This window comes from Aulonocara stuartgranti, assembly GCF_965226115.1.
Source record: "Aulonocara stuartgranti genome assembly, chromosome: 20".
In the NCBI taxonomy this organism is placed as follows: domain Eukaryota; kingdom Metazoa; phylum Chordata; class Actinopteri; order Cichliformes; family Cichlidae; genus Aulonocara; species Aulonocara stuartgranti.
The window spans coordinates 651,789-676,609 of NC_138956.1; the positions used below are offsets into that span (position 1 = coordinate 651,789).

Consider the following 24,821-nt stretch of genomic DNA (forward strand, 5'->3'; position numbering starts at 1 on the left):
AAAGGGTAGGGTGCAGACCCGCCTGCCAGATGAAAAAGGCTGAGTTACATTGTGTCGACCTTACTTCCTCTGGGAGGTGAAGCGCATGCCAAAATAACAGAGGTCATTAAATTTGAGTATGATGACTTGGTTAGGATTAAGATATGGTTAGTTTTTGGTTGAGTAGTGGTTGAGGTTAGCGTGAGGGGAACTGTTGGCAGTAGGTGGAAGTAAACGTAATATACTCTGAAGTGGATGAAACATGGCTGTGTGTCTGTGTGTGTGCGCGCGCACAAGTGTTTGTGCACATTCACTTGATGATGTTTAAACGAGTGGCCTCAGCTGTCTCAACAAGTTAAATAACCTTCACAAACACAGTAGACAGAGAGAGGTAAAGACCAGGAGAAAAAAGCAGAAACACAGAGAAAGATAATTCTAGGTTAGAAACTTCCTTTGGGATATTTTTCTCAGAGAATGGTTTGATCAGCATAACTGTGTTCTTTCTTTTTTTCTTTCAGCATTTATTTTGAAAAGAATTGAGATGTTTGGTGGTCTCATAAAATCGCAGCCAAAACAGAGCAAGTATGTAATTTTATAATGATAATGAACTCCTAGCTCTACATGAAAGATGCCCTGAGGAGGGAACTGATAGAAGCCAACCACAGAAAAGCAGGCAGCTAAATTATGAATTGTAACCTAGAATTCAGGCCTGACTTACCTTTTCCTTTTCGGTTCATGCAAGATGATAACACACCTGCTCTTGTATAATTATCAGTGCCAATGATTTAGTCCTGCAGGATGTCACAAGGTTTATTTGTTTATCTACAATTTCTTTTTTTAACTAGGTGAAAACCAAAGTAGACGGGCCACCGGCAGTGAGCCCCACGGTAGGTTCTTTTTTTGTTAGTGCTAGCTGTTAGCATATTACATGCTAGGCTAACAGCGCTAATAGGTTAAGGCTCAGCTATATTAATATGCTTATAATAAAAGAATTGAAATGTTTTTCTATTTATCTGAACCTGTTCTTTGGTAATGAACCGTAAAGTGTTAGGAAGCCTAAGTGTGAGTGTTTAGCTACGTCTGACAATGATCTGAAGTGGTCAACGTGGAGAATATTTCAAATGCTTTCATGCTGTCTAGGTAGCAGTTCACACATGGTTGTGTTTGTACCTAATGAATCCATTCTCACCCCCCAATGCTTACACAAACATATATACTCAAAGATCCAAACTACAGAGGAAGCAGTCAAGATGTGTCCGGATATCACAGATCGTCTGAGGGTCCTAGAGCAGGAAGTTGGCCGCTACAGAGAGGAATCCAGGAAGTCACAAGCTGAAGTGGAGAGGCTGATGGGAGCTTTAAAGGATGCCGAGATGGACAAATCCTGCAAGGAGAAAAAAATCTCTGATCTTGAAAGGTGAGGGTTTAAGGAATTCAGTCAGTTTCGTAACAAGTCAGAAATTGTGTGTTCTTAGAGTGTAACCGGATCTTTGTAAGGCCTCGGCTCATTCCTACGTGCTGTATTTATAAAGGGGTAATCCATGAAATATAAACTGTCTAGATTGAGTCGTCCTAGCACTTGAAACCACTTTTATGTTGCCATTCTTTTGGCCTGATGTAATCAGTCCAGAAAATGAATGTGACCTGTTTAAATATCAGTCTAATCATTTGGCTTAATGTCTTATTATTTGTTTTTATCTGTCAATGTCTGCAGACATGGGTAAGTAGATATTTAGTGTGCCCGCTAACCCCACCGTCATAATACTGCTCACACTGCCCATGATCATTACGTTGACATCATGCTGTGGTTGCTGGCTCCTTTTAAATTTTCTCAGGTATAAAGTTGGAAATTGGGGGAACTGACTGTATCTGAGCCTCAGGAAGCTTAGATTTAACTGTCTCGTTGGGGCAGTAAATGCATAATCCATTTATGGTCTTCATTCCTGTCACAGTAATAACACAATGAGAGATTTTATATGCTTCCTGTGGAGACATATAGCTTCTCTTTCGTGTTGACGTCTGCAAATCTTCTTTGCACACATTTCAATCCTGTCATCAGTGCGGTCATCTGTGTTTTCTCATATCAAATTATCCATATGTGTGTTTATATAAATGTCTTTGCATTACTTTTGACTACTGTCAATGCATCCTGTGACAGTGTTTGTGTGTGTATGTGAGTGAGCCTTTGAGTTTGCCAGGCAGGCAGCCAGCGGCATGCCAGTGGGAGGTTTTTGTATCCAGCCCAGACACTGGATGTTTATACTACTCTGTTTATTACTGGCACAGTGCTACTCAATTATCATCTGATTTATGGATTGGCATGGTGTGTATATGTACCCAAATGAGTAGTTGCTTAGTGCCAAGGCAGAAGTACAGTATGTTAGTGTTTGTCTGCATATTTATTTCATACAGTGTGTGTGTGTGTGTGTGTGTGTGTGTGTGTGTGTGTGTGTGGGTGAAAAAGAAGCACAGAAATGTGTACAGAGAATGCTTTTGAGTTTGAAATGTGATATTTAAAGTGGTATTTAGGCGTGTGTCTGTATATGTAGATTAATAGTGAATCAGTCTTTTGGTGGATCACGGGTTGCAAAGTTGGGGCATGAGTTTAAAAAAATATGAAAACAATCATTTTTCACACACATTGGCTTCATCAGGTGTGTTAACACTTGTTCTGGTTCTGAATGGCTTGGAATCAGTTTGCATGAGCTGTATGTTCTGGATCCAACAGTTTCCTGCCTCATTCATTACCCATTTTACAGACTGGCTGCTCTGGCATGGAAACCATGCGCTGACTCAAACTCTGTGGGAACTCCTAAGCATCAAGTAATAGGAAAGCAGTAGCTCCTACAGAATTTGTTCACAAACTCTACTCTGTTTTTCCGTGCATCTCTGCAAGAATGGATATTTTTGTTTTGTTTACATTTTTCTGTCATTCACTTGCAACTTTCATGACCTGGTCATACGCATGCTCATCGTACTTGGTGCATGTGCAGTGTCCGTGCATGTGGGTGTGCAGCGATTTCTGGGCCGCAAACGTTTTGGATCGTTGGAACAGTTCCTTTTCCCCTCAGCTCATCCATCTTATTTGGTCCCGCTGTCTCATTAGTGTCAGCCAGTCCCTCCTATCAGCACGAACCCTCACCTCTGGTTGGCATGCACAGGTCAGAGGTCACATGCAAGCCGGCCTGTGAGATCAAGGCCCATTGTAGTCCTGCAGAGTTGCTATGAACACACACAGAATAGTTGTTTGTACAGTAGTTGTTAGCATGTGTGTCTGCTATAGAAAATTGTGGGGCAACAAATCGTGTTAGTTCTCAGTGTACTTTTTGATTTAACAAAGACATTAAACAGAAACAGAAGAATCTTTGCATATGTGTTTCTGCACACGTGTTATATGAACGCATGGGCGGACGAGTGTCTGTGTGCTGATTGGACTTCTGTTGCAGAGCATGCGGAATGTAGCTTATCTGGGCAGAGGATGAATGTCTTTTTAATCAGAGTGTTTCTGTTGGAAGTCAGTCAGATGACCTATTAACCACTATCTGAATGGAGAGGGAGAACAGATGAGGAAATAGACACTTTCTCATCCAGTTGGCAGTGAAGCAAAGAGAGTCAAAGATGGATGGAGCTAACAGGCCATTGTAATAAATACCTTCCAGCACAGGGGAGTCTCACTCGCAGCTTGTTGATTGCTTAGTGATCTACTCTAAGTCATCAGTGATAACATTAGGGTAGTTTATGGGTGACGTTTTATTTACTGTTGTTAGTGTACAGTAGACGTAAAGCTAATCTGCCAAAGTAATCAGTGACATTGAACAGGCTTTGTGGAACGTATCAGCATGTCGTACTAATTCTGACGGATTTGTTAAATAGATCTCTCGCGGTTATAGATCTCTTCAAGCAGTTCGTCTGTGTGTGATGGACTAAAAAACAAAACAAAACAAGAAACCCCCCCAAACATTTTTTAGGACTGACATACTTGGAAGTTAAGAACAACTTGTGGGAATTAAAATACACGAGGTTTTAATTAACTTTCAACATGATGTCAAAGAAGAAACACTGAACTGGAGTGTATGCAGCTTCACAAATTTTAGGAATAAATTGTGGCAGAAACATAAAGCCTTAATTCTTCTCCTTTCCTTCTTGCCTCCTTCACTCATAAACTTATAATATTAATTGTTGGAATTATGTTGTATGGTTTTCTTGATGCTTGGACAGCCCCATACTTTTAAAATTTGGGGGCTAAACTTGAAAAATAAATCAGCCATCCAGTCTCACAGTACCACAGCTACTGACGATGTAAGAACTGTGGTATGTGAGGGAGGGCTGCAGGAAAAGGGAGTCCGTGTGTGTTCGTATGTGTGTGTTTGTGTTTATGTGTGTGAGTCTAAAGTGAGATTGTCGAGTCAAGATGTAAGGAAAGGATGACAAACAAATACATGCGCACACATAAACACATGCATGTCATTTTTGGCTGCATTACTGTGAACATAATCAAACTCCAGGTGCTGATACACACATTACCTCTGCTTCTAATAATTATTCATTGATATGTTTGTAAACAGTCGGCTTTTCTAATGCAGGTGTGGGTTTTAAACAATGATTTTGACCTGAAACTTACTGTTAAATAGATGAAATATTCAGCACTGTGAAGAAATCTTGAGCCACCCCTCATGTCTTGATATTTTGTCAAGAAAATGGGAATTAGGTGCAGTGATTACTCTACATTGAAATACAGTACATAAGGCAATTATATAGTTCTAACAAGCTTGAACGTCAGTATTTGGTTTGACTGCTTTTTCAAAACAGTCTGAACTCTTTCGTAGTCTCCAGGAATATTTCTGAAGGACATTCAAAGCTCTTCTTTGGATGTTTCTGCCTTTTGTTCTGTTTTCTGTCAAGATGATCGCACACGGCTTCTGTAATGTTGAGGTCTACACTCTGGGGAGGCCAGATCATGACTGATTGAGCTCCATTGTGTTTTTTCCTATCCAGGTATGCTTTTACTGCATTGTCAGTGTTTTCAGGATCATGAACCTGTTGCCAATCAGATGCTTTCCAGATGCACGGTGGATCAAAACCTGATGGTTCATAATTTCATCAATTTTGACTACAACCCCAACACCACTGTTTGAAAAGCTGCTCCCAACCATGACAGAGCCTCCACCATGTTTCACAGATGTACAATAATCCCTCACTGTTGTACCTCTTTCCTGACCTTCTCCATACATACTGATGAAAACTTGAGCAGAAAATATCACATTTGGATTAATCACACAAATTCCATAGACAAAAAGCAATATGTGGCTGGGTTATTCATAGACTTGACAAAGGCATTTGACACTATAGATCATGATATATTAATAAGAAAACTGGAACGTTATGGTGTCAGAGGGGTAGTTTTAGATTGGGTCCGGAGTTATTTAAGTGACAGAAAGCAGTTTGTGAAAATAAATGGTGGTTGCTCCTTATGTATGGACATTGCTTGTGGTGTACCCCAAGGGTCAGTTTTGGGTCCAAAATTCTTCAACTTGTACATTAACGACATCTGTAAAGTGTCCAAAGTATTAAAAATGGTTCTCTTTGCTGACGATACAAACATTTTTTGCTCTGGTGATGATCTGCAGAATTTATTGGAGGATATGACTAATGAAATAAGTAAAGTGAAGTTCTGGCTTGATAAAAACAAATTATCATTAAATTTGAATAAATCTAAACTTATGTTATTTGGAAATAGTAGTTTAAATACAAATGCAAAGATTCAAATAAATGGTGTTGATATTGAAAGAGTCAGTGAAAATAAATTTCTGGGGGTAATAATAGATGAAAAACTTAACTGGAGAGCTCACGTAAGATATATTCATTCCAAAGTATCACGAAGCATTGCAGTACTAAACAAGGCAAAACAGGTATTCGACAGAACATCACTTCATATTCTCTACTGTTCACTGGTTTCACCATACTTAAGCTATTGTGCAGAGGTCTGGGGCAATAACTATAAAACCACATTACATTCACTTTTTACTCTTCAAAAGAAAGCAATTCGAATCATCCACAATGCAGGTTATAGGGAACATACAAACTCACTATTTTTGCAGTCTGAAATATTGAAAATTGACGATATAGTGAAATTCCAAACAGCACAAATTCTATTCAAAGCAAAAAATAAAGAACTGCCAGGTAATATTCAGAGTATGGTTTTTTTTAAAGAAGGAAGTTATAATTTAAGGGGTTTTTGTAACTTCAAAACAATGAAGGTACGTACTACAAGAAAAGGCTTTTGTGTTTCTGTTCAAGGAGTGAAACTATGGAACAAACTGAATATGGAATTAAAGCAATGTCCAAACATAAAACTGTTCAAAAAGAGTTATAAAAATATGATCTTCTCGATCTATAAAGAAAAGGAAAATATTTAAATTAAGTGAATGTCTCTATTTAAAAACAAACAAACAAAAAATTCATGATGTGATATTATAGTATATAGTATATCAGAAATCTGTTCACTATTTTTATTACAAATTATATCAGTAAGGAAGCTGACTAAATATTCACTGATAATTTATGGGACAGGGGTGGGATTAAATAAGTGTATACTTCTTCCCACTCCCTTTCAACATGTAAATTAATCAGAATGTTTTTTTGTATGTAATTTGTATAGTATATTTTTTTTTCTCTCATTTCTTTTCTAAATGTACTTGTATATTGTTCACATGTTGAAATAAATTACCAATCAATCAAGTTGCTGCCACTGATTTTCATCCCAGTTCTTGTGTAATCTGGCATACCTCAGTGTTTCCTCCTTGTTTCCCTTCCTTAAGTATGGCTTATTGACAGCCACCCTTCCACTGAGACTATTTCTGATGAGGCTTTGGCGAACAGTAGATGGATCAAATGAAGGGCCAGAGCATCTCACAGGTCCCATGTCAAGTCTGCTGATTTTTGCTGGATTTTCCCTCTTTTTTTAAGGACATGACTATCAGATACTGTTCATCTGCTGTAGATATTTTTCACATGTACCACTCCTTCTTTTGTCCTCTGCTTGACCAGTTTCCTCACTTTTCTTAAGGCGAGAGCATGTCAAACACCATGCTGAGATATGGCAGGTGTTTGGCTAATAGCTGTTTGGGAAACACCTTGTTGGTGCAAAAATACTATTTTGTATCTGTCAGATTGTGTTTTTGGTGTTTTTGTAGGTCAGGCACAAACTGTCCAGGCTGAACTAAAAAAATAAAGAAAAACCTCACTGGCCTGGGGAATAATTGTTCAAGAGCACCTTAAAAATAATAAGAAACTCCGGCTCCTTTGCAGTAACATACAGTATAAAGAAATTAGTACTTTTTCACAGTTCTGTAAGCGAGATAAACCCACAGTAGAAGAGGACTATTTTCTGACACACACAGGGAATAGTTGTGTTCAGTGGAGTAAAATGCACATATTCAAATTTAAAAATGTAAACGTATAAACTGTACTGCTTTCTTTCTTTCTTGGACCCCATCACACACACACACACACGCACACACTCTCACACACACACTCACACTCTCACACACACTCTCACACACACACACGCACACACACTCACACGCACAAAGACAAAATATGAGAGAAGTTGAAAATGGCATTATAATCTCAGATAGCATCTGTGTCTCCCAGTTAACTCGCACCGTGTTTTCATTTTCTTCTATTTGTCTTCTCTGTATTCCTTCAGTTTTTACATTAGTTAGAAAATGTTTTTACTTCAGATCATATCTGTCTGTTATTCAATATATTGTACAACCCTGAGCCGTGACTGTGCCAGCGTGTCCCTGTCTACTTGAAATCTGAGGATTTTGTTCCACTCGGCGGTTTATTCAAAGAAACGAGAGAGTAAGAATTAAGTGTTGTGAAGGGAAAGATAGCAATCTGTTTGTTTTGTTCTTTAAAAGTTGCTGCTTCTTTTAACCTATATTTACATGGGAAATGACTCTATATTCACAATTGACCACAATCAGATTTTGTAAGAACCCACTATGACCACAGCTGCTTCCTACTGGCCACTCAGCAGCTATCCTAAAGAGGGACATCAGTAGATCAACAAGGAGGATTACTGATTAGTTTTTATGTTTTTATTCCTACAGAAGAAATACAAGGCAAACATCAAGCAAAAATATCAAAGTGATAATGGAAAAACTGAAATAAAGAAAGGGCTATATAAATATGTAAGAAGAGATATACGAGGGGAAAAACAAGCTCTCTGGTGACATCCAGAAATAAAGTGGAGCTGCTTATGTTGGAAGGTGGATGTGTGGAGAGCTCCAGGTGGAAGAAGCAAAAGGAAATGTGAAAAATTACTTATTACGCTCGGTTTAGGAAATGGCTGGACTTATTCACACTGCTTTCTCTCTCACACTTCATCTTTCAAAGAAATGTCACCACAATAAAATACTGTTTCCCTGCAGAATTTACTCATTTCGTTAATCAACAAATCACTGTTCCTTCTCATATTTTCCACTCGCATGCGACCCAGCCCTTCTGCTTCTTTGCACACTCCTCGTGCTCTCGTTCGCCTTCGCTCAGGTCAGAATCCTTATTAAATTTTTGCACCGATGGGCTGATGGGGGTATATCAGCTATCAAACAGGACCAGCGTGTCTGCTGGTTTATACACCTGTGCCAGTAGCAGCTTTGTCTGATAACTGATATGCCCTCATGGCAAGATAGCTCTCCATGGACATGCCTGCAAGCTTCTAAAAACACACAGAGACATCAAAGATCAGAGGATAAACAGATTCTTCTTCTCCTCCTTTCAGTGTACATACGTGCGCGTGTGAAAATACCTGTGTGCACGTTGTGCTTCTTAAGAGAATTTAATAATACTCCTTATTTATGCAGCACTTTTCAAACCATCCATCCATCTTCATCCGCTTTGTCCGGGGCCGGGTCGCGGGGGCAGCAGCCTAAGCAAAGAGGTCCAGACCTCCCTCTCCCCAGCCACCTCCTCCAGCTTATCCGGGGGATCACCAAGGCGTTCCCAGGCCAGCCGAGAGATGTAATCTCTCCAGCGTGTCCTGGGTCTGCCCCGGGGCCTCCTCCCGGTGGGACATGCCCGGAACACCTCACCCAGGAGGCGCCCAGGGGGCATCCTTGTCAGATGCCCGAACCACCTCAGCTGGCTCCTTTCGATGTGGAGCAGCAGCGGCTCTACTCTGAGCCCCTCCCGGATGGCCGAACTTCTCACCCTATCTCTAAGGGAGAGGCCAGCCACCCTTCGGAGGAAGCTCATTTCTGCCGCTTGTATCCGCGATCTCGTTCTTTCGGTCACTACCCACAGCTCGTGGCCATAGGTGAGGGTAGGGACGTAGATCGACCGGTAAATTGAGAGCTTCGCTTTTACACTCAGCTCCCTCTTCACCACGACGGACCGGTGCAGCGTCCGCATCACTGCAGCCACCGCACCAATCCATCTGTCGATCTCCGGCTCCCTTCTCCCAAACTCGCGAACAAGACCCCGAGATACTTGAACTCCTCCACTTGGGGCAGGAACTCATCCCCGACCCGGAGTGGGCACTCTTTTTCGGCTGAGAACCATGGCCTCAGATTTGGAGGTGCTGATCCTCATTCCCGCTGCTTCACACTCGGCTGCGAACTGTTCCAGTGCGAGCTGGAGGCCCTCACCCGATGAAGCCAACAGAACCACATCAAAGCAGAGATGAGATTCTGAGGCCACCAAAGCGAAAGCCCTCCACCACTTGGCTGCGCCTAGAAATCCTGTCCATAAAAATTATGAACCGAACCGGAGACAAAGGGCAGCCCTGGCGGAGCCCATCACCCACCGGGACGAGTCCGACTTATTGCCGGCAATGCGAACCAAGCTCTTACAACGGTTGTATAGGGATCGAATGGCCCGTAGCAATGGGCCAGACACCCCATACTCCCGCAACACCTCCCACAGGACACCCCGAGGGACACGGTCGAATGCCTTCTCCAAGTCCACAAAACACATGTAGACTGGTTGGGCAAACTCCCATGCACCCTCAAGTATCCTCGAGAGGATAAAGAGCTGGTCCAGTGTTCCGCGACCAGGACGAAAACCGCATTGTTCCTCCTGTATCCGAGGTTCGACTAGCGGACGAACTCTCCTTTCCAGCACCCTGGCAGGAGGCTGAGGAGTGTGATCCCCCTGTAGTTGGAACACACCCTCCGGTCCCCCTTCTTAAAGATGGGGACCACCACCCCGGTCTGCCAGTCCAGGGGTACTGCCCCTGATCTCCACGCAACATTGCAGAGACGTGTCAACCAGGACAGCCCTACAACGTCCAGAGCCTTCAGGAACTCGGGGCGGACCTCATCAACACCAGGGGCTCTGCCACCAAGGAGTTGTTTAACTGCCTCAGTGACCTCGCCCCCGGAAATTGGCGGGTCATTCCCCTCATCCCCAGACTCTGCTTCCTCCTCGGAAGACGTGTCAGTGGGATTAAGGAGGTCCTCGAAGTATTCCTTCCACCGCCTGACAATTTTCTCAGACGAAGTCAGCAGCGCTCCGCCAGCACTATACACAGTGCAGGTAGAGCACCGCTTTCCCCTCCTGAGACGCCTGATGGTTTGCCAGAATCTCTTCGAGGCAGTCCAAAAGTCTTTTTCCATGGCCTCTCCGAACTCCTCCCACACCAGAGTTTTTGCTTCAGCCACTGCCCGAGCCGCATTCCGCTTGGCCTGTCGATACCTGTCGGCTGCCTCCGGAGTCCCACAGGCTAACCAAGCCCAATAGGACTCCTTCTTCAGCCTGGTGGCTCCCTTCACCTCTGGTGTCCACCATTTGGTTCGGGGATTACCACCACGGCAGGCACCAACCACCTTGCGGCCACAGCTCAATGCAGCAGTTTCGGCAATGGAGACGCTGAACATGGTCCATTCGGACTCGATGTCCCCAGTCTCCCTTGGAATCCTGTTGAAGCTCTGCCGGAGGTGTGCGTTGAAGATCTCGCGGACTGGGGCCTCTGCTAGACGTTCCCAGCACACCCTCACTACGCGTTTAGGTGCACCGGGTCTGTCCAGCGTCACTTTTCAAACCCAACTCATAAAAATGATAAAAACTCATAAAATCAACAAGATGGTGATTAAAAACATTTTTTTTAAAGATGCAAGCCAGAGACATGAAACGGCAGACTTATAAACCTGTGTGGTTTCCAGAAGGGAGAGTAATAACAGATATACATATTGATAGAAATGTTGATTACGCCCCCTTCTAACACGTCTCTGGTTATTCAATGCAATTTTATTTACACAGCTCCAAATCACAACAAAAGTTGCCTCAAGGCCCTTTATATTGTACAGTAGATACAGAGAAAAAGCCAGCAATCATATGACCCCCTATGAGCAAGCACTATGGCGACAGTGGGAAGGAAAAACTCCCTTTTAACAGGAAGAAACCTCCGGCAGCACCAGGCTCAGGGAGGGGCGGGGCCATCTGCTGTGATTGGTTGGGGTGAGAGAAGGAAGACAGGATAAAGACATGCTGTGGAAGAGAGACAGAGGTTAATAACAGATATGATTCAATGCAGAGAGGTCTGTTAACACATAGTGAGTGAGAAAGGTGACTGGAAAGGAAAAACTCAATGCATCATGGGAATCCCCCGGCAGCCTACGTCTATTGCAGCATAACTAAGGGAGGATTCAGGGTCACCTGGTCCAGCCCTAACTATATGCTTTAGCAAAAAGGAAAGTTTGAAGCCTAATCTTGAAAGTAGAGATAGTGTCTGTCTCCTGAATCCAAACTGGAAGCTGGTTCCACAGAAGAGGGGCCTGAAAACTGAAGGCTCTGCCTCCCATTCTACTTTTAAATACTCTAGGAACAACAAGTAGGCCTGCAGAGCGAGAGCAAAGTGCTCTAATAGGGTGATATGGTACTACAAGGTCATTAAGATAAGATGGGGCCTGATTATTTAAGACCTTGTATGTGAGGAGCAGGATTTTGAATTCTGGATTTAACAGGAAGCCAAAACAGGAGAAATCTGCTCTCTCTTTCTAGTCCCTGTCAGGACTCTTGCTGCAGCATTTTGGATCAGCTGAAGGCTTTTCAGGGAGGTTTTAGGACTTCCTGATAATAATGAATTACAGTCGTCCAGCCTGGAAGTAATAAATGCATAAAGAGTGAGTTTTTTAGCGTCACTCTGAGACAGGATATTTCTAACTTTAGAGATGTTTGGTTATTATAACCAAAACTTCCTCAATGGTTTTAAAGGTTACTGTTGTGTGTGTGGCAAGGTGAGAAGGTGTTAAATGTATTCATCTTTTTATTAGACATATTTCACATTCATTGCACACCAACATCAATCATGAAAACAGACAGTCATGCACACACACACATGCTTCCAACTAAGGGCTGTGACAGCAAATATTTGCCCACATGTGGGGGCAGCTTGTCGGTTGCGCCCAGAATAAACACACCAGTGTGGATGTGGAATAATAATGTGGCGCATTTTAGCAGCTGCTTGGTCACAGCTTGTTTACAGTGTTGGAGGGTTCTCTTAAGCACTAATTTGTCACTGTCAGCTTTCTCGCACTTTCTGTTCATTTTCTTTTTCTCTTAAAGTACGAAGGCCTAACTGGGAGCTCAGAGATGTGTTTTAATTCTATTTTGAGCATATTTGTGAGTAAACATGAACTCTACCCTAAGACCAGGGTGCATGCATTTTGTGGTTAATGAGTGTCTAGTAGTAGTGAGTTTACTGTGAGGGCTTGTGTGTGTTTTCCATATTTTTTTAAACCTAATATGTGTGTGCCACATATACCAAGGCTCAGGGATTGGCGCGGAGGTTAATACATATCCATCCTGGCTGGTTACACAGTTCAACTCTGTAATCAGCACCTGAGCAGTACACAACGCTGACAGCAGATTTACTACCCATGTGTGTGTTTCTGTCAGTAATCAGACTCGTGGCATTTTATTTCTTAAAAGGAGAATGTGGGTTATGTGCACAGTGGTGCGCATGCATGTGCTCGCATCTCCTGTCTGCATATGTTTGTGTTTTGTTGTTGAAAGATTTACACAGCAGTGTCTCACCTACCTCAGTCGTGTCTTGTCTTGTCCCAGTCTGCTTTCTTGCTAAGACTCGGCACACAGCATTCATCCTTACCTGATGTACTGTACACAGTGCAGCTCTGCAGTCTTCTGAGATGAAGCATGCAGAACTTGTTTTAACTAATAAAACAAAACAAATAAAGCCAGATAAAGCAAGACAGGACAATGAAGCGAACTTATTTGTACGTGTTAAATATTGTGCTGTACTCAATAGTCGGTACACACACGCAGACGCAAACACGCAAAATAAAAACTGCAAGGAAGTGTAATTTATGCACATATGTTCACGTCATGTGGAAAACAACGTCCCCTTCTATGTGGTGCTTGCACGATCTCGCCAAGTTTATGCTGGTTTCCTCTGGGAGCCGCTCCTTCGCCCGTCATCACAGTGCAGCTGATAGTTGAAGCAATCTTTCAAAAGTGGACACAAGGGCCAGACTTTGCATGTTTGTCCCTCTGGAGCCATTCATTTAAAAAATCCCATTAGCCACAAGAATCTTTGAAATTTTCCCAGTTTAGCCATCGTTTCCATCTTAGGAAGCACCTGTTTTACCACAGAACCAGAGGATAAATGTCAGAGGTTTTACTTTTTAATTTATATGCTTTTGATTATAATTTATAACTTTTAACTTAAAACGTCTTCAGAGCCTCTTTGTTTCAAGTAAAGCACGGTTTTGCACCATGTTGTGCCAGTGGTCAGATATCAGTTGCAGCTGCACAGTGCTGGGCAGGCCGAGGATTTCCCCTCTGATAACGCTAGGATGTGTAAATACAGGTTCAGACATTTAACATTCACTCTGTATGATTTATCCCCCTGAAATATAATGAATTTCATGAAAACTCCTTCACCCTTGGCTCAGCTCTTCCATGCCCACACCAATTTTTGTATTATTGCTGTTATTATTGTTATTTTTTGTGTTGTGTAAGTATTTACCATCACACCAAATGTTAGAATCACCAGTTAACCTGACAAGCAATCTTTGGACATGTTTGTCAGGTTAAACCCAACAACCTTGATGCGAGGCCACCAATGTGCCTCTGTGCTGCCCAACAACTTGATATATAGGCTAACTTGTGCTCTGTGCTTAACCTACTCTAGTTTTTAATACTTTTTCACCCCTTTACGTTGTACTCAAAGTGCACTGCAAGCTGCACTTACAGACATATTTTTAAAGCTCGTGCACACATGGAAACCTGTAAGGGTGCATAGGGAGGTCCTTCGGTTTTAGTCTCTTGCCCAAGGACACTTCAACATAAGGATGCAGAAATCTTGGTCCCCGATTGCACACTGGCTTCCCATTGTTCCTCATACAAAGGATAGCTTAAATGCAAAAAATGTGTTTCCTGATGGGGCTTAATAATGACAATCTTCCACTTTTCTGGCATAGTTGGATAATGTTTTGATTCTCTTTGATACAGTAACTAAGTCCAAAGGCAATATACTTGAAGAAAACCTCAAGGAAAATTGGTTTTGTCATACATTTTAAGAACATACATTTCAACTGGTGCACTATTTTTCTGAGGTGAAAGCCAGTCCACTCTTGACTTAAAAAGATGTTGCCTGTGTTTGTGGCATCTGTTTGTTGAGTTTTCTGACCGCTCATTCATGCAACATGTCTTCATCTGCATCTTGAAGAGTTTCTTGCATTTGTACATGCAATCACTTGCTAGACTCATTCTGTAGGCGTCCATAAGCATTTTTTCTACTTGCCTCGAATTCTACTTGCATGGTGTTGAAGGTTTGATTAATTATTTCCCCTTTTCTTTTTTGTTGAAGAAAATGGTCATTTTGATGAATATTTTTATGGATAATTGTCGTCTTTAAAAGGCTCAAATATGTCAAAAAAGCAAGCAGTTTTGTACTTTCAAATGACCGTATATCTCATAGCATTAAATTTAGTCATTTAATGTATTTCAGATTTTGATCATTGATATATGATATAACAAACACTCCTTGTTTATCTGTTGTCATCCATTTTTCTCTGTCTGAAGACAAATCAAGTCTCCTAACATCCAGAAGCAGACGGTGCCAGGCGAGATGAGGAAAGACGCCCTGATTGATGGACATCCCCACTCGTTATCACAGGTTTGATTATGTTCGTACGTTTATGTCAGTGTTATGTTTGGATTCTTTTTCATGTTTCCAACCAGCAGAGTTCAGTTTGGTTCATTCTCAGTTCATCTACCTGTTTTTGTTTCCCCTCTCACCACCAATTGCAAATGATGTCGATGAATTTCTTCTTCTTCTTAGCTGTGCTGTAGTCCCTCCATTCATAGATCTCAGAGTCTTAACCAGAAACAAAACTCAGTTCCATACCTAAAAACTGCATCATGGTGACTCACATGGGAATAGCAGCACACTGTGTCTAGTCAGACCTCATGATGTACCCTCTCTGATGTAATTTGTGTAGTTGCTTACCTGCTTAGACGTCAACAAGAGTGTTGACTCACTGTGTGAGTGCACACGTATACTTCTACTCGTCTGCAGGCTGAGGTGTTAATATACAGAGTGTAGCCATGCCAGGTTATCCCCAGGGGACGGATGAAGTAAAGTACATTTACCTTCCTGCCAAACAGACCAAGAGTCTCTCTCAGTCTGTTTTTCTGCTGAACTATTCTGCTATTTGTGTATTCTGGCAGCCAGCATTCAACTTCCTATTTCTGTATCTAAACAGTGTCTGTGAAACACACATTAGTTTTGCTGGAAAGAGACATGACGTGCATGTCAGGTACAGGGACGTGGGACACGCTGAAGCGGACCTTACCTAGTGCGTCCTTAGTGCGAGTCTTTTTGAAGTTACACTAACAGCTGAACGAAGCGCCCTTGATTCAGGTGTAGCATATAAATACAGCTGCAAGCTTTGGGACAAACTTCCTTCTTTCATGTGCGAAAAATAAAACTTACTCCAAACTCCTTTGGTGGCCTTTCTCTATTTTTTGTAAACATCTTCATATTTTGAACTCTGTCGAGCTGCTTGGCTGTAGCAACAGTCCCCATGAATATACAGCACTTTACATTCAAATGACATCAATCGTTTTCTAGATTACAGCAAAGTATATTTGCGCTCCTCTTGAATGTCAGACAGGCCTCCAAGTGCTGCTGTTCGTCTTTTAACTCGTTCCAGTGGAGGTGACCACATCACTCTAACTCTTGTTGACCTTCAGTGTTTACCAGATTTTACTGCTTGTTTTCGAAGCTTACACGGTCATTCGCCTTTATGTTTGTGATCTCTTTTACTCTCCTCGGCTCTTTGAGGTTCTTTAAAAAGCCCTTTCTGAAAATCTCTGATTCGTATTTTTTTTTAAATATTATTATTATTATAGCATATTATTAGCAGTGTTATCATTAGTATCATTTATCCTGAATACAATATAACCATCACATTTTTGTTGACTACATCATTTAATGTTTGGGATGGCACTAAATGTGGCAGACGCTCAGATATGTCAATTGGGAGAGATTGGAGAAGAAGCATCTTGGATAAGAAGCTTTGAGAAAGGCCTCGGGTCTGCAAAATTTTGTTATTTCCATTTATTTTTGTAGTTATTGAATATATTAAAAAATACTGAGCAAAGGAAATGTTCGTCTTCAAGCAGATACATGCAATCAGACTGAAATCCCTGTTTATTGTCATTGATCTGTGATGCTCCACCCTCCTGGTTTCCTGTGCTATTCTTTTCTGTTTCCTCTGGCAAGAGCCTCAGTCGGTCTTCAGAGCAACTGGCTGCACCTGAGAGGTGGGCGTGGCCAAGAGAAGAAAAAAAAGCAGCTCTTTCCAGCTGCTCTCATTCTTAATAAGTAATCTGAGCCAGATGTTCTGCATAACAATATACAGAACAGTTTTCACAGGACTACATGATTCCACCACAGCATTGCACTTGGGCTGAGCTTTGGTTCATCGTCCTGTTGCATTCATGTCACATTTGACTCTAGAATGCTTTCGTGTACAGACAAGTTCACGATTAACTCCATAACTGCAAAGTGCTCAGGTCCTGTAGCTGTAAAGCCCAAATCATCATCCCTCCTGAGGTTGTTGCAGAGGTTGTGTAGTTTGTTTGGTTGGTAATGTGCATACCTACAGGAAGTAGTATGTTCTTTTAGAGAGAAGAGGCCTTCTCCTGACAGCCCTTCCAAACAAGCCATACTTGTCTGGGATGGAGCTCTTAGGTTTAATGCAATTATTCTGAGACTCTGTTTACAGTCTGACCTTGGGGTGAATTTGCTGGGACGCCCACTACTGGGAAGATTATGGGATTGTGTTAGGATGAACCAGAACACTCCAGACCATTAAACTTCTGCTTTTACAAAGATATGTTACACCTAGACTATAAAAGCTGCTGCTACTCACCTTCTTAATTCTGTGGGTGTACTTAGTTTTCCACAGCACTACATGGTGTCCTGTGAAAGCTCTTTTTTTCACTGGACTGTAATTCCTTTTGTGCTGACATCTTACATAACATTCTTGCATACTTTCACTTATCCATGCGTGCTTTATAACGTTAACTCCTTTCATGTCTCAACACAGATTTTTAGCCGTGCCAGCGGCATGGCTCTAAAGCTTTCTCGGTTAATCTTGATATTTAGAGAACTATTCAGTGGATTGCCATGAAACTCGATACAGACATCCACTATACTTAGTGCTTAAACCCTAACTTTGATGATCTACCAGCTTCTTCCACAACAAACTTTTGCATCTTTTTAACATTTGCGGTTCAAAGTTAAATGTTCACTGGATGAAATCTCATGAATTTGGCACACATTTGTCTCCTCAAGATGATTTTAATCATGTTGGTAACTCCTTCAGCAAAACCTCAATTCTAATACACTTCATTGAGAACATTCCCATCAACCTATTTCTGGGCATTAATAACTGTTACTATGTCATTAACCTAGAAGGACAATCATGGCAAACAATAGTGCGGTTACAAACGAGCATGCTAGCTTTGACAGTCTTGATTATGCCAAAGCTAACATGTAGTCCAAAACAATGTTGTGCTTAAGCTTTGAGGATATAGTCTCACTGAACCACAAAGGCGGCTGTAGAGTCTTAGACTTGTTTTAAAATGAACATAAAATTCACACAAACTCCATTAGAACAGTTTATAATATAGATATTTCTGTCTCCAGACCGTCTGACGTCAAAGACTCCTTTGATCCTTATGAGTTATTGCAAAATCCACTTTAACAGTGATTTCACATGTGCACCACATTTTAGTCAATTCGATTGCGCAGTTAAGTTGAAGAAAAACGTTTCCCCATTTTTGGGGCAGGTTTCAGAAGAAATTTATCACTTGGACATCAATCCAACATGAATAAGACTTAAGTTTCTTAGACGTCAGCTAATAGACAGCAATTTAATGTAATACATTTTGAGGTAACTATAGGAGGAATTTGTTAAAAATGCAACAAAGGCATACCAATAAAACATTGAAATGTTGAAGTCAGGTTACATTAGATCAAATATTCACTGGCTATGGAGACACAACATACAATCTGTATATCCGGTCGTTAAGTGATGACGTGACGAATCCTACTTCCGGGTCTAAAGTAGTCTGCGTTTAATATGGCTTTTGTGTTGTTAACATGTTTAATGTTTTGTATTTTCTTCTATTTGATCTCAAAAAGCTCCTAAAACAGTCAGTGATCACTGTTGACCTCCCTCAGCTTTTATTACCGCTAATCATTTATTTAAGCTCAGTTTTTAAAACCTTAGGATGTAACTACAGCCCAGCCCATGCAGCAGTATATGAATGACTAACCTCGTATTGTGGATGGATTATCTCAGTTGTTCTCCTGGCTGAAGTTTGGTCCTTTTACAGCATCCTGCCATGCGATTACATTTGTTCCTGACCACCGAGAACAGTCACGTTAACTTTTATCGAGTGGAAAAAAAGTTAGCTTGTTTATATTATGCTAACATAGCTGTGTCGCTAGCGGTCACGTAGCACATCATTATATACCAGCTAGCCCAACTTCAGTAACCCTACAAACGTCACTGCTGTTTAGTTTCTGTCTTCATTTATGCTGGAAGTGATAGCAGAGCTGTACGTTTTAATTTGTTTCCAAAACCCCGCAGTCAGGACATGCTATATTGTATTTAGATAGAAGCTAGCGAGCTAACTCCCTGCTAACTTCTAACTCCGTTAAATGTCATAAATTCCGTTTTCACGGATGCCTGGATGTTAAACTCAGTTGTTACACCTGGTAGAGCAGAATGCTGATCATTTTATTAAAGATGAAAGACTTTAGACAGTTTTTCAACTCTCAGTAATGCCACAGTGATCGTTTGATATATGGACCTGCAGCGGAGTTTAGGCCCAGACACGGCTAGTGACGTCAGACATTACGACCGGATTGTGTCTGCTCAGCGGTGAGGCTGGTTGTGGCCTCTTCCTTTCTCTTTCCACTGCTCTCTGTCTCTCTCTTATCTCTGGCTCCATCAGGAACACAGCACGCTCCAAGGGTAAACACACACAAACAAACTCTCCCAATCTTGCCAGAAGAGTTTGTGGGATGGAGCGATAACATCTCTTTGCTCCATTGTCTCCATCGCGCCACGCTGCACTTAACAAACACAGAGAAAACACATCGGAAGTATTCTCCTCAAACTTTCACACCGGCCTTTTATTTCTCTTTTATCTGTAACTGAGAGGCATCAGCAACCCTCGGTGCTCACCTGTTTTTGAAAGTGAATTATAGCAAGGAAGGTTTCTTCTTTTTGTGTTTTTTGTTTTGTTTTTTGATTTAGGGGGAAATGTGAAGAAAAAATAGATTGTTCCCAGAGTCTGTAAACTGGACCTAAATTACTTATGAGATGTCTGGCCCTGCACACATATTTAGCATATTTTAAATTATGAAACACAACAGTTCATAAAGACTGAGACAGATGTATGATCATAGGTGCACAGCTGCTGGAAATGTGCATTCTCCCACTCTCCCCTCGTTTATGTAAGTGATCGTAATCCCTTCATCAAGCCAGAACAGACCAGAGCCATAATGATCCTTCCTGGGGGAATTAGGTGATGATTGTTGCTGCAGAGGCAATTATCTTTACTTTTCTCCCCGTTCTCTGTGCTTTTGTATCTTCTTGCCCTATTTTTCCCCATTCTTTGTAGTCTTGAAAGCCAGCGATATTCTCGTGTTACTAATAAAACTTAAAGCAAACATGTATGCACAGACACATTTATAGTGCACATTCATACAGGGGCAGACACAGCTTTCTGGTTAGGTTACACTCAGGGGTCCAGCAGTGGCAGCCCCATCTCAGTGGGGTGTGTGTGTGCGTGTTTCTGTCTGTTGGGTGGGGTCAGACCAGTACTTGTTGATTCTGGTGCATCGAGTTACTGCTTGTCTGTCACATCCAATTACAGTTTCGGACCGTTGACGCACTCGGCCTGGCTCTGTGTGTGCGTGTGGGTGTTTGTCGCTCACCTCCAGCTGTGCCATGCCGACGTAACGTGCCACAAGTATCCACTTGTGATTCGGATGGCTTGGCAATGTTTTCATCACACTTACGGATAATCCTGTTGCTGCAGTTTTAGTCTGCACCACTGACTCGCTCAGTGAGTTAGCCTCCTGCACTGATGGGCTGATAATTGTACCAACCTTATACTTATTTCCTCTTCTTTAGTATTTATTGGAGGCACTTAATAAGCTATTCATGTGCAACTTGTGTGTTCCTGGCGCTGTCTCATAAAATGACTTTCACTACATGTGTGGAATCCATCACAAGCGATTTCTCTTGTAATACAAAATATTTTCTAGATCCCTGTCAGACATGAGACATGTGCACATTTACAGGGCAGCTAAAGCTGGCTGATGCCACTCTTTCAAAGATTATATTCACTTTCACAAACATGTAGCATCTATTTCTGAGATGAAATATCATTTTAACAGCAGTCAGCCAGACTTATTCTCACGTTTCCTAGAGAGCGTCCGGCCATCCCTATTACTCAACAGTGCTTATTGCTTTTCACATACCTCGTTCACATTTATATTTTACATGTAGATGTAAGGCATGAGTATATCAGGTTTGTGACACTTTTGTTGCTCCTTATGGACAGATTTTGTAGCGTGTTGCCATTAATTGTTCTTTCTTACATACCCTTCTTATTGTCATCTTGTGTCACTGTGACTCTACAGAGAATTATGGGACTACATGTTTCCGTAATAGTTAAAGGCTCATTGTTTGATATGAGTTCAAACCAGAATTTGATTGTAATTCTATAATTCAGATCTGGGGTTTAGTGTGAAGTTTATAAGTTTGCTTTATCAGTTCATTAGTTTAACCATTTAAAATCACTGGAAACTGTTTCCTCGTCCACGTGTCCACAAAGCTTCTGTAGTGCTCCCAGAAAAGTGTGAACGTGTGAACTAGAAAGTGAGTCAACGCTTTCGGTGCTGCAGAGAAAGTTGACAAAAAAAGAAAGGTGGCGAGATGGAGAATCAGAGGGTTTATTATTTCTGTCCAGTGTTTTCTTTCACAGTTCCATCAACCAGGGTGGAAGCGGATCCTTTTCTTCCACTCACCATAGGTGTGAAAGGCCACACACAAACTGCATGTAAATGCACACAGTCTACTCCACACCTACAGATTCTCACACTCACATGGATGGCAGCAAAGGTCACAGCACTTAGAAACTCTTTCTGCCCTACTTCTCTCTCTCTTGTGTCTCGGCTGTGTCTAATTCTTCATGTGGGAAGTCTGTTTGCTTCTCTAGCTGCAGGATTTGTTTTTCTTTTCTTTCATTTCTGATTTAGCTAGAATGATTTTTTTTTTTGCAAAGGACCAAACAGTGCAGTGTGAATGCAGATGATTTGTGCACCAAATCGTTTGAACATTTAAGAACAAACTATACTGAAAAAACATTCATCTTCCTGCTTTTTGCTGCTTTGCTTCCAAAACCCCTCCCCTTAAATCTTCATGCCCCTAGCTTCCTCTTTTGGCTTCCCAGGATGCCATGCGGGACACAGCTGAGCGGATCATGGAGCTGGAGAGGGCACTGAGAGAAAGCATGAACACCTCTGCACATAGGGAGGCTCTCTGGGCACAGGAGGAGGCTGCCCGGGTTCAGGCCCAGAGACAGGTTTACCCGGCGTAGCGCACGCGTATCGGGCGCCATACCACCATATACATTTACTCGCACGCATGCACACAGATAGTCTCGAGGCTCTCCACACAGGTTTCCTTGTGTACCTTTTAAACTCTGTGATCAGTTGATCAGATCATTCAGGACTTCAGGACCACTGCAAAAAACAAAACTTAACTGCGCCTCCATGTGGTTCAAAATGTAGCTGCAGGCAGACCATTATATCATTATTACCAAATGGGTAGTTGCCTTTTGTTTCCTCTCTGTTATTGCTTTTTCTTCTTAATTTACTTTTTATTCTCTAAACACTCTTTTGTTTATTTTATTCTTCTTGACTGAAATTTCAAACCAAAAAAAAGGAGAAAAAATTCCAGTGGCCTCCTTTCGTTTTTTCTTGTTAACTTTGCATCTTTGAAAATGTAAGCATACGTTTGAGATGTTGTGAGTTTATGTCTCTGTAAGCAGAGTGACTGACAAAGCTGGAGACTTGATGGAGCACAGGTTGCCCCTTTTAACCACATGTCCTGCTTATCTGGCTGCCTTTCTGGCTGCCTGCTGGTCCGTCTACAACTTTGAGCAGGCCCCAAAAAAGTTTACGTGTGTGTGTGTGTGTGTGTGTGTGTGTGTGTGTGTGTGTGTACGTAGGTGTGTCTGCGGTGGGAAAGAGAAACAAGGCAAGGGAGTGTGTTTCCTCTCGGTGTGAGCATGCATTTGAATGAGAATGACCTCGCATTACTTACGAGTGCCACAAGTAACATGAGAGCAATCGGCGGTTAAAACAAGAACCAACATTTTGAGGCAGAATGGCGGCTATATTGCCTCAAACACACACGTGTGCTTCCTGGGAGAGTTTAAAAGATGAAGAGAGGCCGGAGCAGCAAAGTAAGAGAAGGTCAAACTCAGTTTAGAAAATTTTGCGAGCGCCAGCGCTAACTGCGGCTTGTTTTTTTTTTGTTTTTTTTCTCCCTTCTTTTCACAATTTCTGTACTTTTGCACGCTTGACTTGCATTCAGCATGGATACTGTGTTTATCAAACAATATTCTGATTCACTGCAAAGTCAGAAAAGTATATTTATGTCTGAGGGACTTTTTGCACGCATAGAAGTAAATGATTCAGCTGTGACCTGAGATTACCCAAAGATTCAGGAAAAGCCTTTTCTAGCTGATGACACATTAACATTCATTGACCCCACGAGCCATAGTCACAAGCCTTTATTATAAGTCAATCCAAACCCTACGCATAGAAAACATACCGAGCCAGCGTGTGGTCATACTAGCGACTGAACTTGACACGAGCTGAACTAGAATGGAGTTACAGCCACACTGTTGACACAAGGAAAGCTGCCCGAGTGCTCAAGGTGCTCAGTCACCGATGCTCACTGTTCGCTGTCAAAGGAGTGAGCTTTGTCAGCCAAAATAACGTTACCACATAAGACGGGAGCGGTTCAGCATGCCATCATTTTAAAACTAGACAGTTGTCAGTCAATCACCAGTCTTGCCTCGGAGACTGGAAAAGAGTGCGTGGAGCGACTTAGAGAGGAACCAGTTCCTTTGAAACATCACCTGACTCTGGCACTGCTTCAGCCCGCCCTGCCAAACTCACATTCTCACCCCTCCTCTCCTCACTCTTTGCTTGATTTTCTTCTTTCTTCTCCCCTCTGTCCCAGAGTAATCAGTCTCATGATGTGTAATGCGCTGAAAGTCTTCCATCAGCCTGACCTGCTGAAATGGAGCATGGGTAATGCCCTGGGTCACTTTTTTTCACACCCTTGTTTTCTAAGTCTCTCACTCCCTCTGCCTCTCGTCTTTCTCATACAATCATCTCTGCTGTCCAGCCACTGTCCCGAGCCTTGCGTGTTCCCATCTGCCTTCTTAAGTTGTCTCACGCAATTATCTCCGCGCTCTCTCTCTCTTGTTCTTGATTTCTGCTGTTTTGCTCTCCCCTCTGTGGCGTTTGAACTAGGCCTTTGAACCAGCAACACAACGCAAACGGACAAGAGGGATTTGGCCCTTACCTCTGAGCCCTCAATCAGCTTATCAACTAAAGGGGCTTTGGGCCAGCCTTAGAAGGCCTTAGCCTGGCTGGGGGGCTTTGCCTTGAAGTTGAGCTAAATTAGCACGCACAGGCTCACTGCTAAGCTGATTAGGTCCCTAATTTCACTAAAATGCATTGTATTCCTTATTAATGATGTGATTGTGAAGTGAGGGCTAGCCTGGGTGGTGGACTAATAAGGGACTGGGAAGGGAAAAGTTGGTGCATGAGGGTTGATAGGCATGTGGTGGGTGTAAGTGGAGCTGTGTGTGTGACCCTTGGCTTTCAAGAAGAAAAGATTGGCTTTGTATGCACTCGATCCTGGAATCAAACAGTGAATATTAAAATGGTGTAAGTTTGGAGACGTGCATATTTTGACGTTGCTCGGTCTATTAACAGCTAGAAACTACTGAGGTCAATTGTTCTTGGCAGAGCTATGGGGTGTATTTTATTGAATATATTGAATATTTTGTTACATTTTGAAGAAGTTTTGACTGAAAGTCGTCATTTTCCAACCGTACTGTTTAAGTTTCAGCGCTCCGCACTCCCTTTGCTTTTTTCTTCTCGTATTCAGCGTGTGATATTCATGAAGAGTGAGCACGTAAGCTGACATCTGTGAAACACACCTAGAAAACTGGAGGAGATGGAAACTGTCCTGAAA

The 24,821-nt window shown here is 42.1% G+C and overlaps 1 protein-coding gene across 20 annotated transcripts in view; it reads left to right on the forward strand.

Annotated features, from left to right (window-relative positions):
- The window catches only part of LOC309696882 (ERC protein 2), a 162,488-nt gene that overhangs the window by 62,120 nt on the left and 75,547 nt on the right, over positions 1–24,821 (forward strand). For 17 of the 20 annotated variants that reach the window (XR_014273688.1, XR_014273689.1, XR_014273690.1 and 14 more), the window contains 4 exons: positions 825–866; positions 1,203–1,396; positions 15,031–15,124; positions 21,973–22,125. Coding sequence is in view for 16 of the 20 variants with exons in the window: in XM_082518367.1 (XP_082374493.1) it covers positions 825–866; positions 1,203–1,396; positions 15,031–15,124; positions 21,973–22,125 (483 nt within the window). In the remaining 4 variants the exon portion in view is untranslated. Of the gene's footprint in view, positions 1–824; positions 867–1,202; positions 1,397–4,974; positions 6,094–15,030; positions 15,125–21,972; positions 22,126–24,821 lie in introns of those variants that run through there. The other 3 variants (XM_082518369.1, XM_082518378.1, XM_082518374.1) reach the window with 2 other exon arrangements.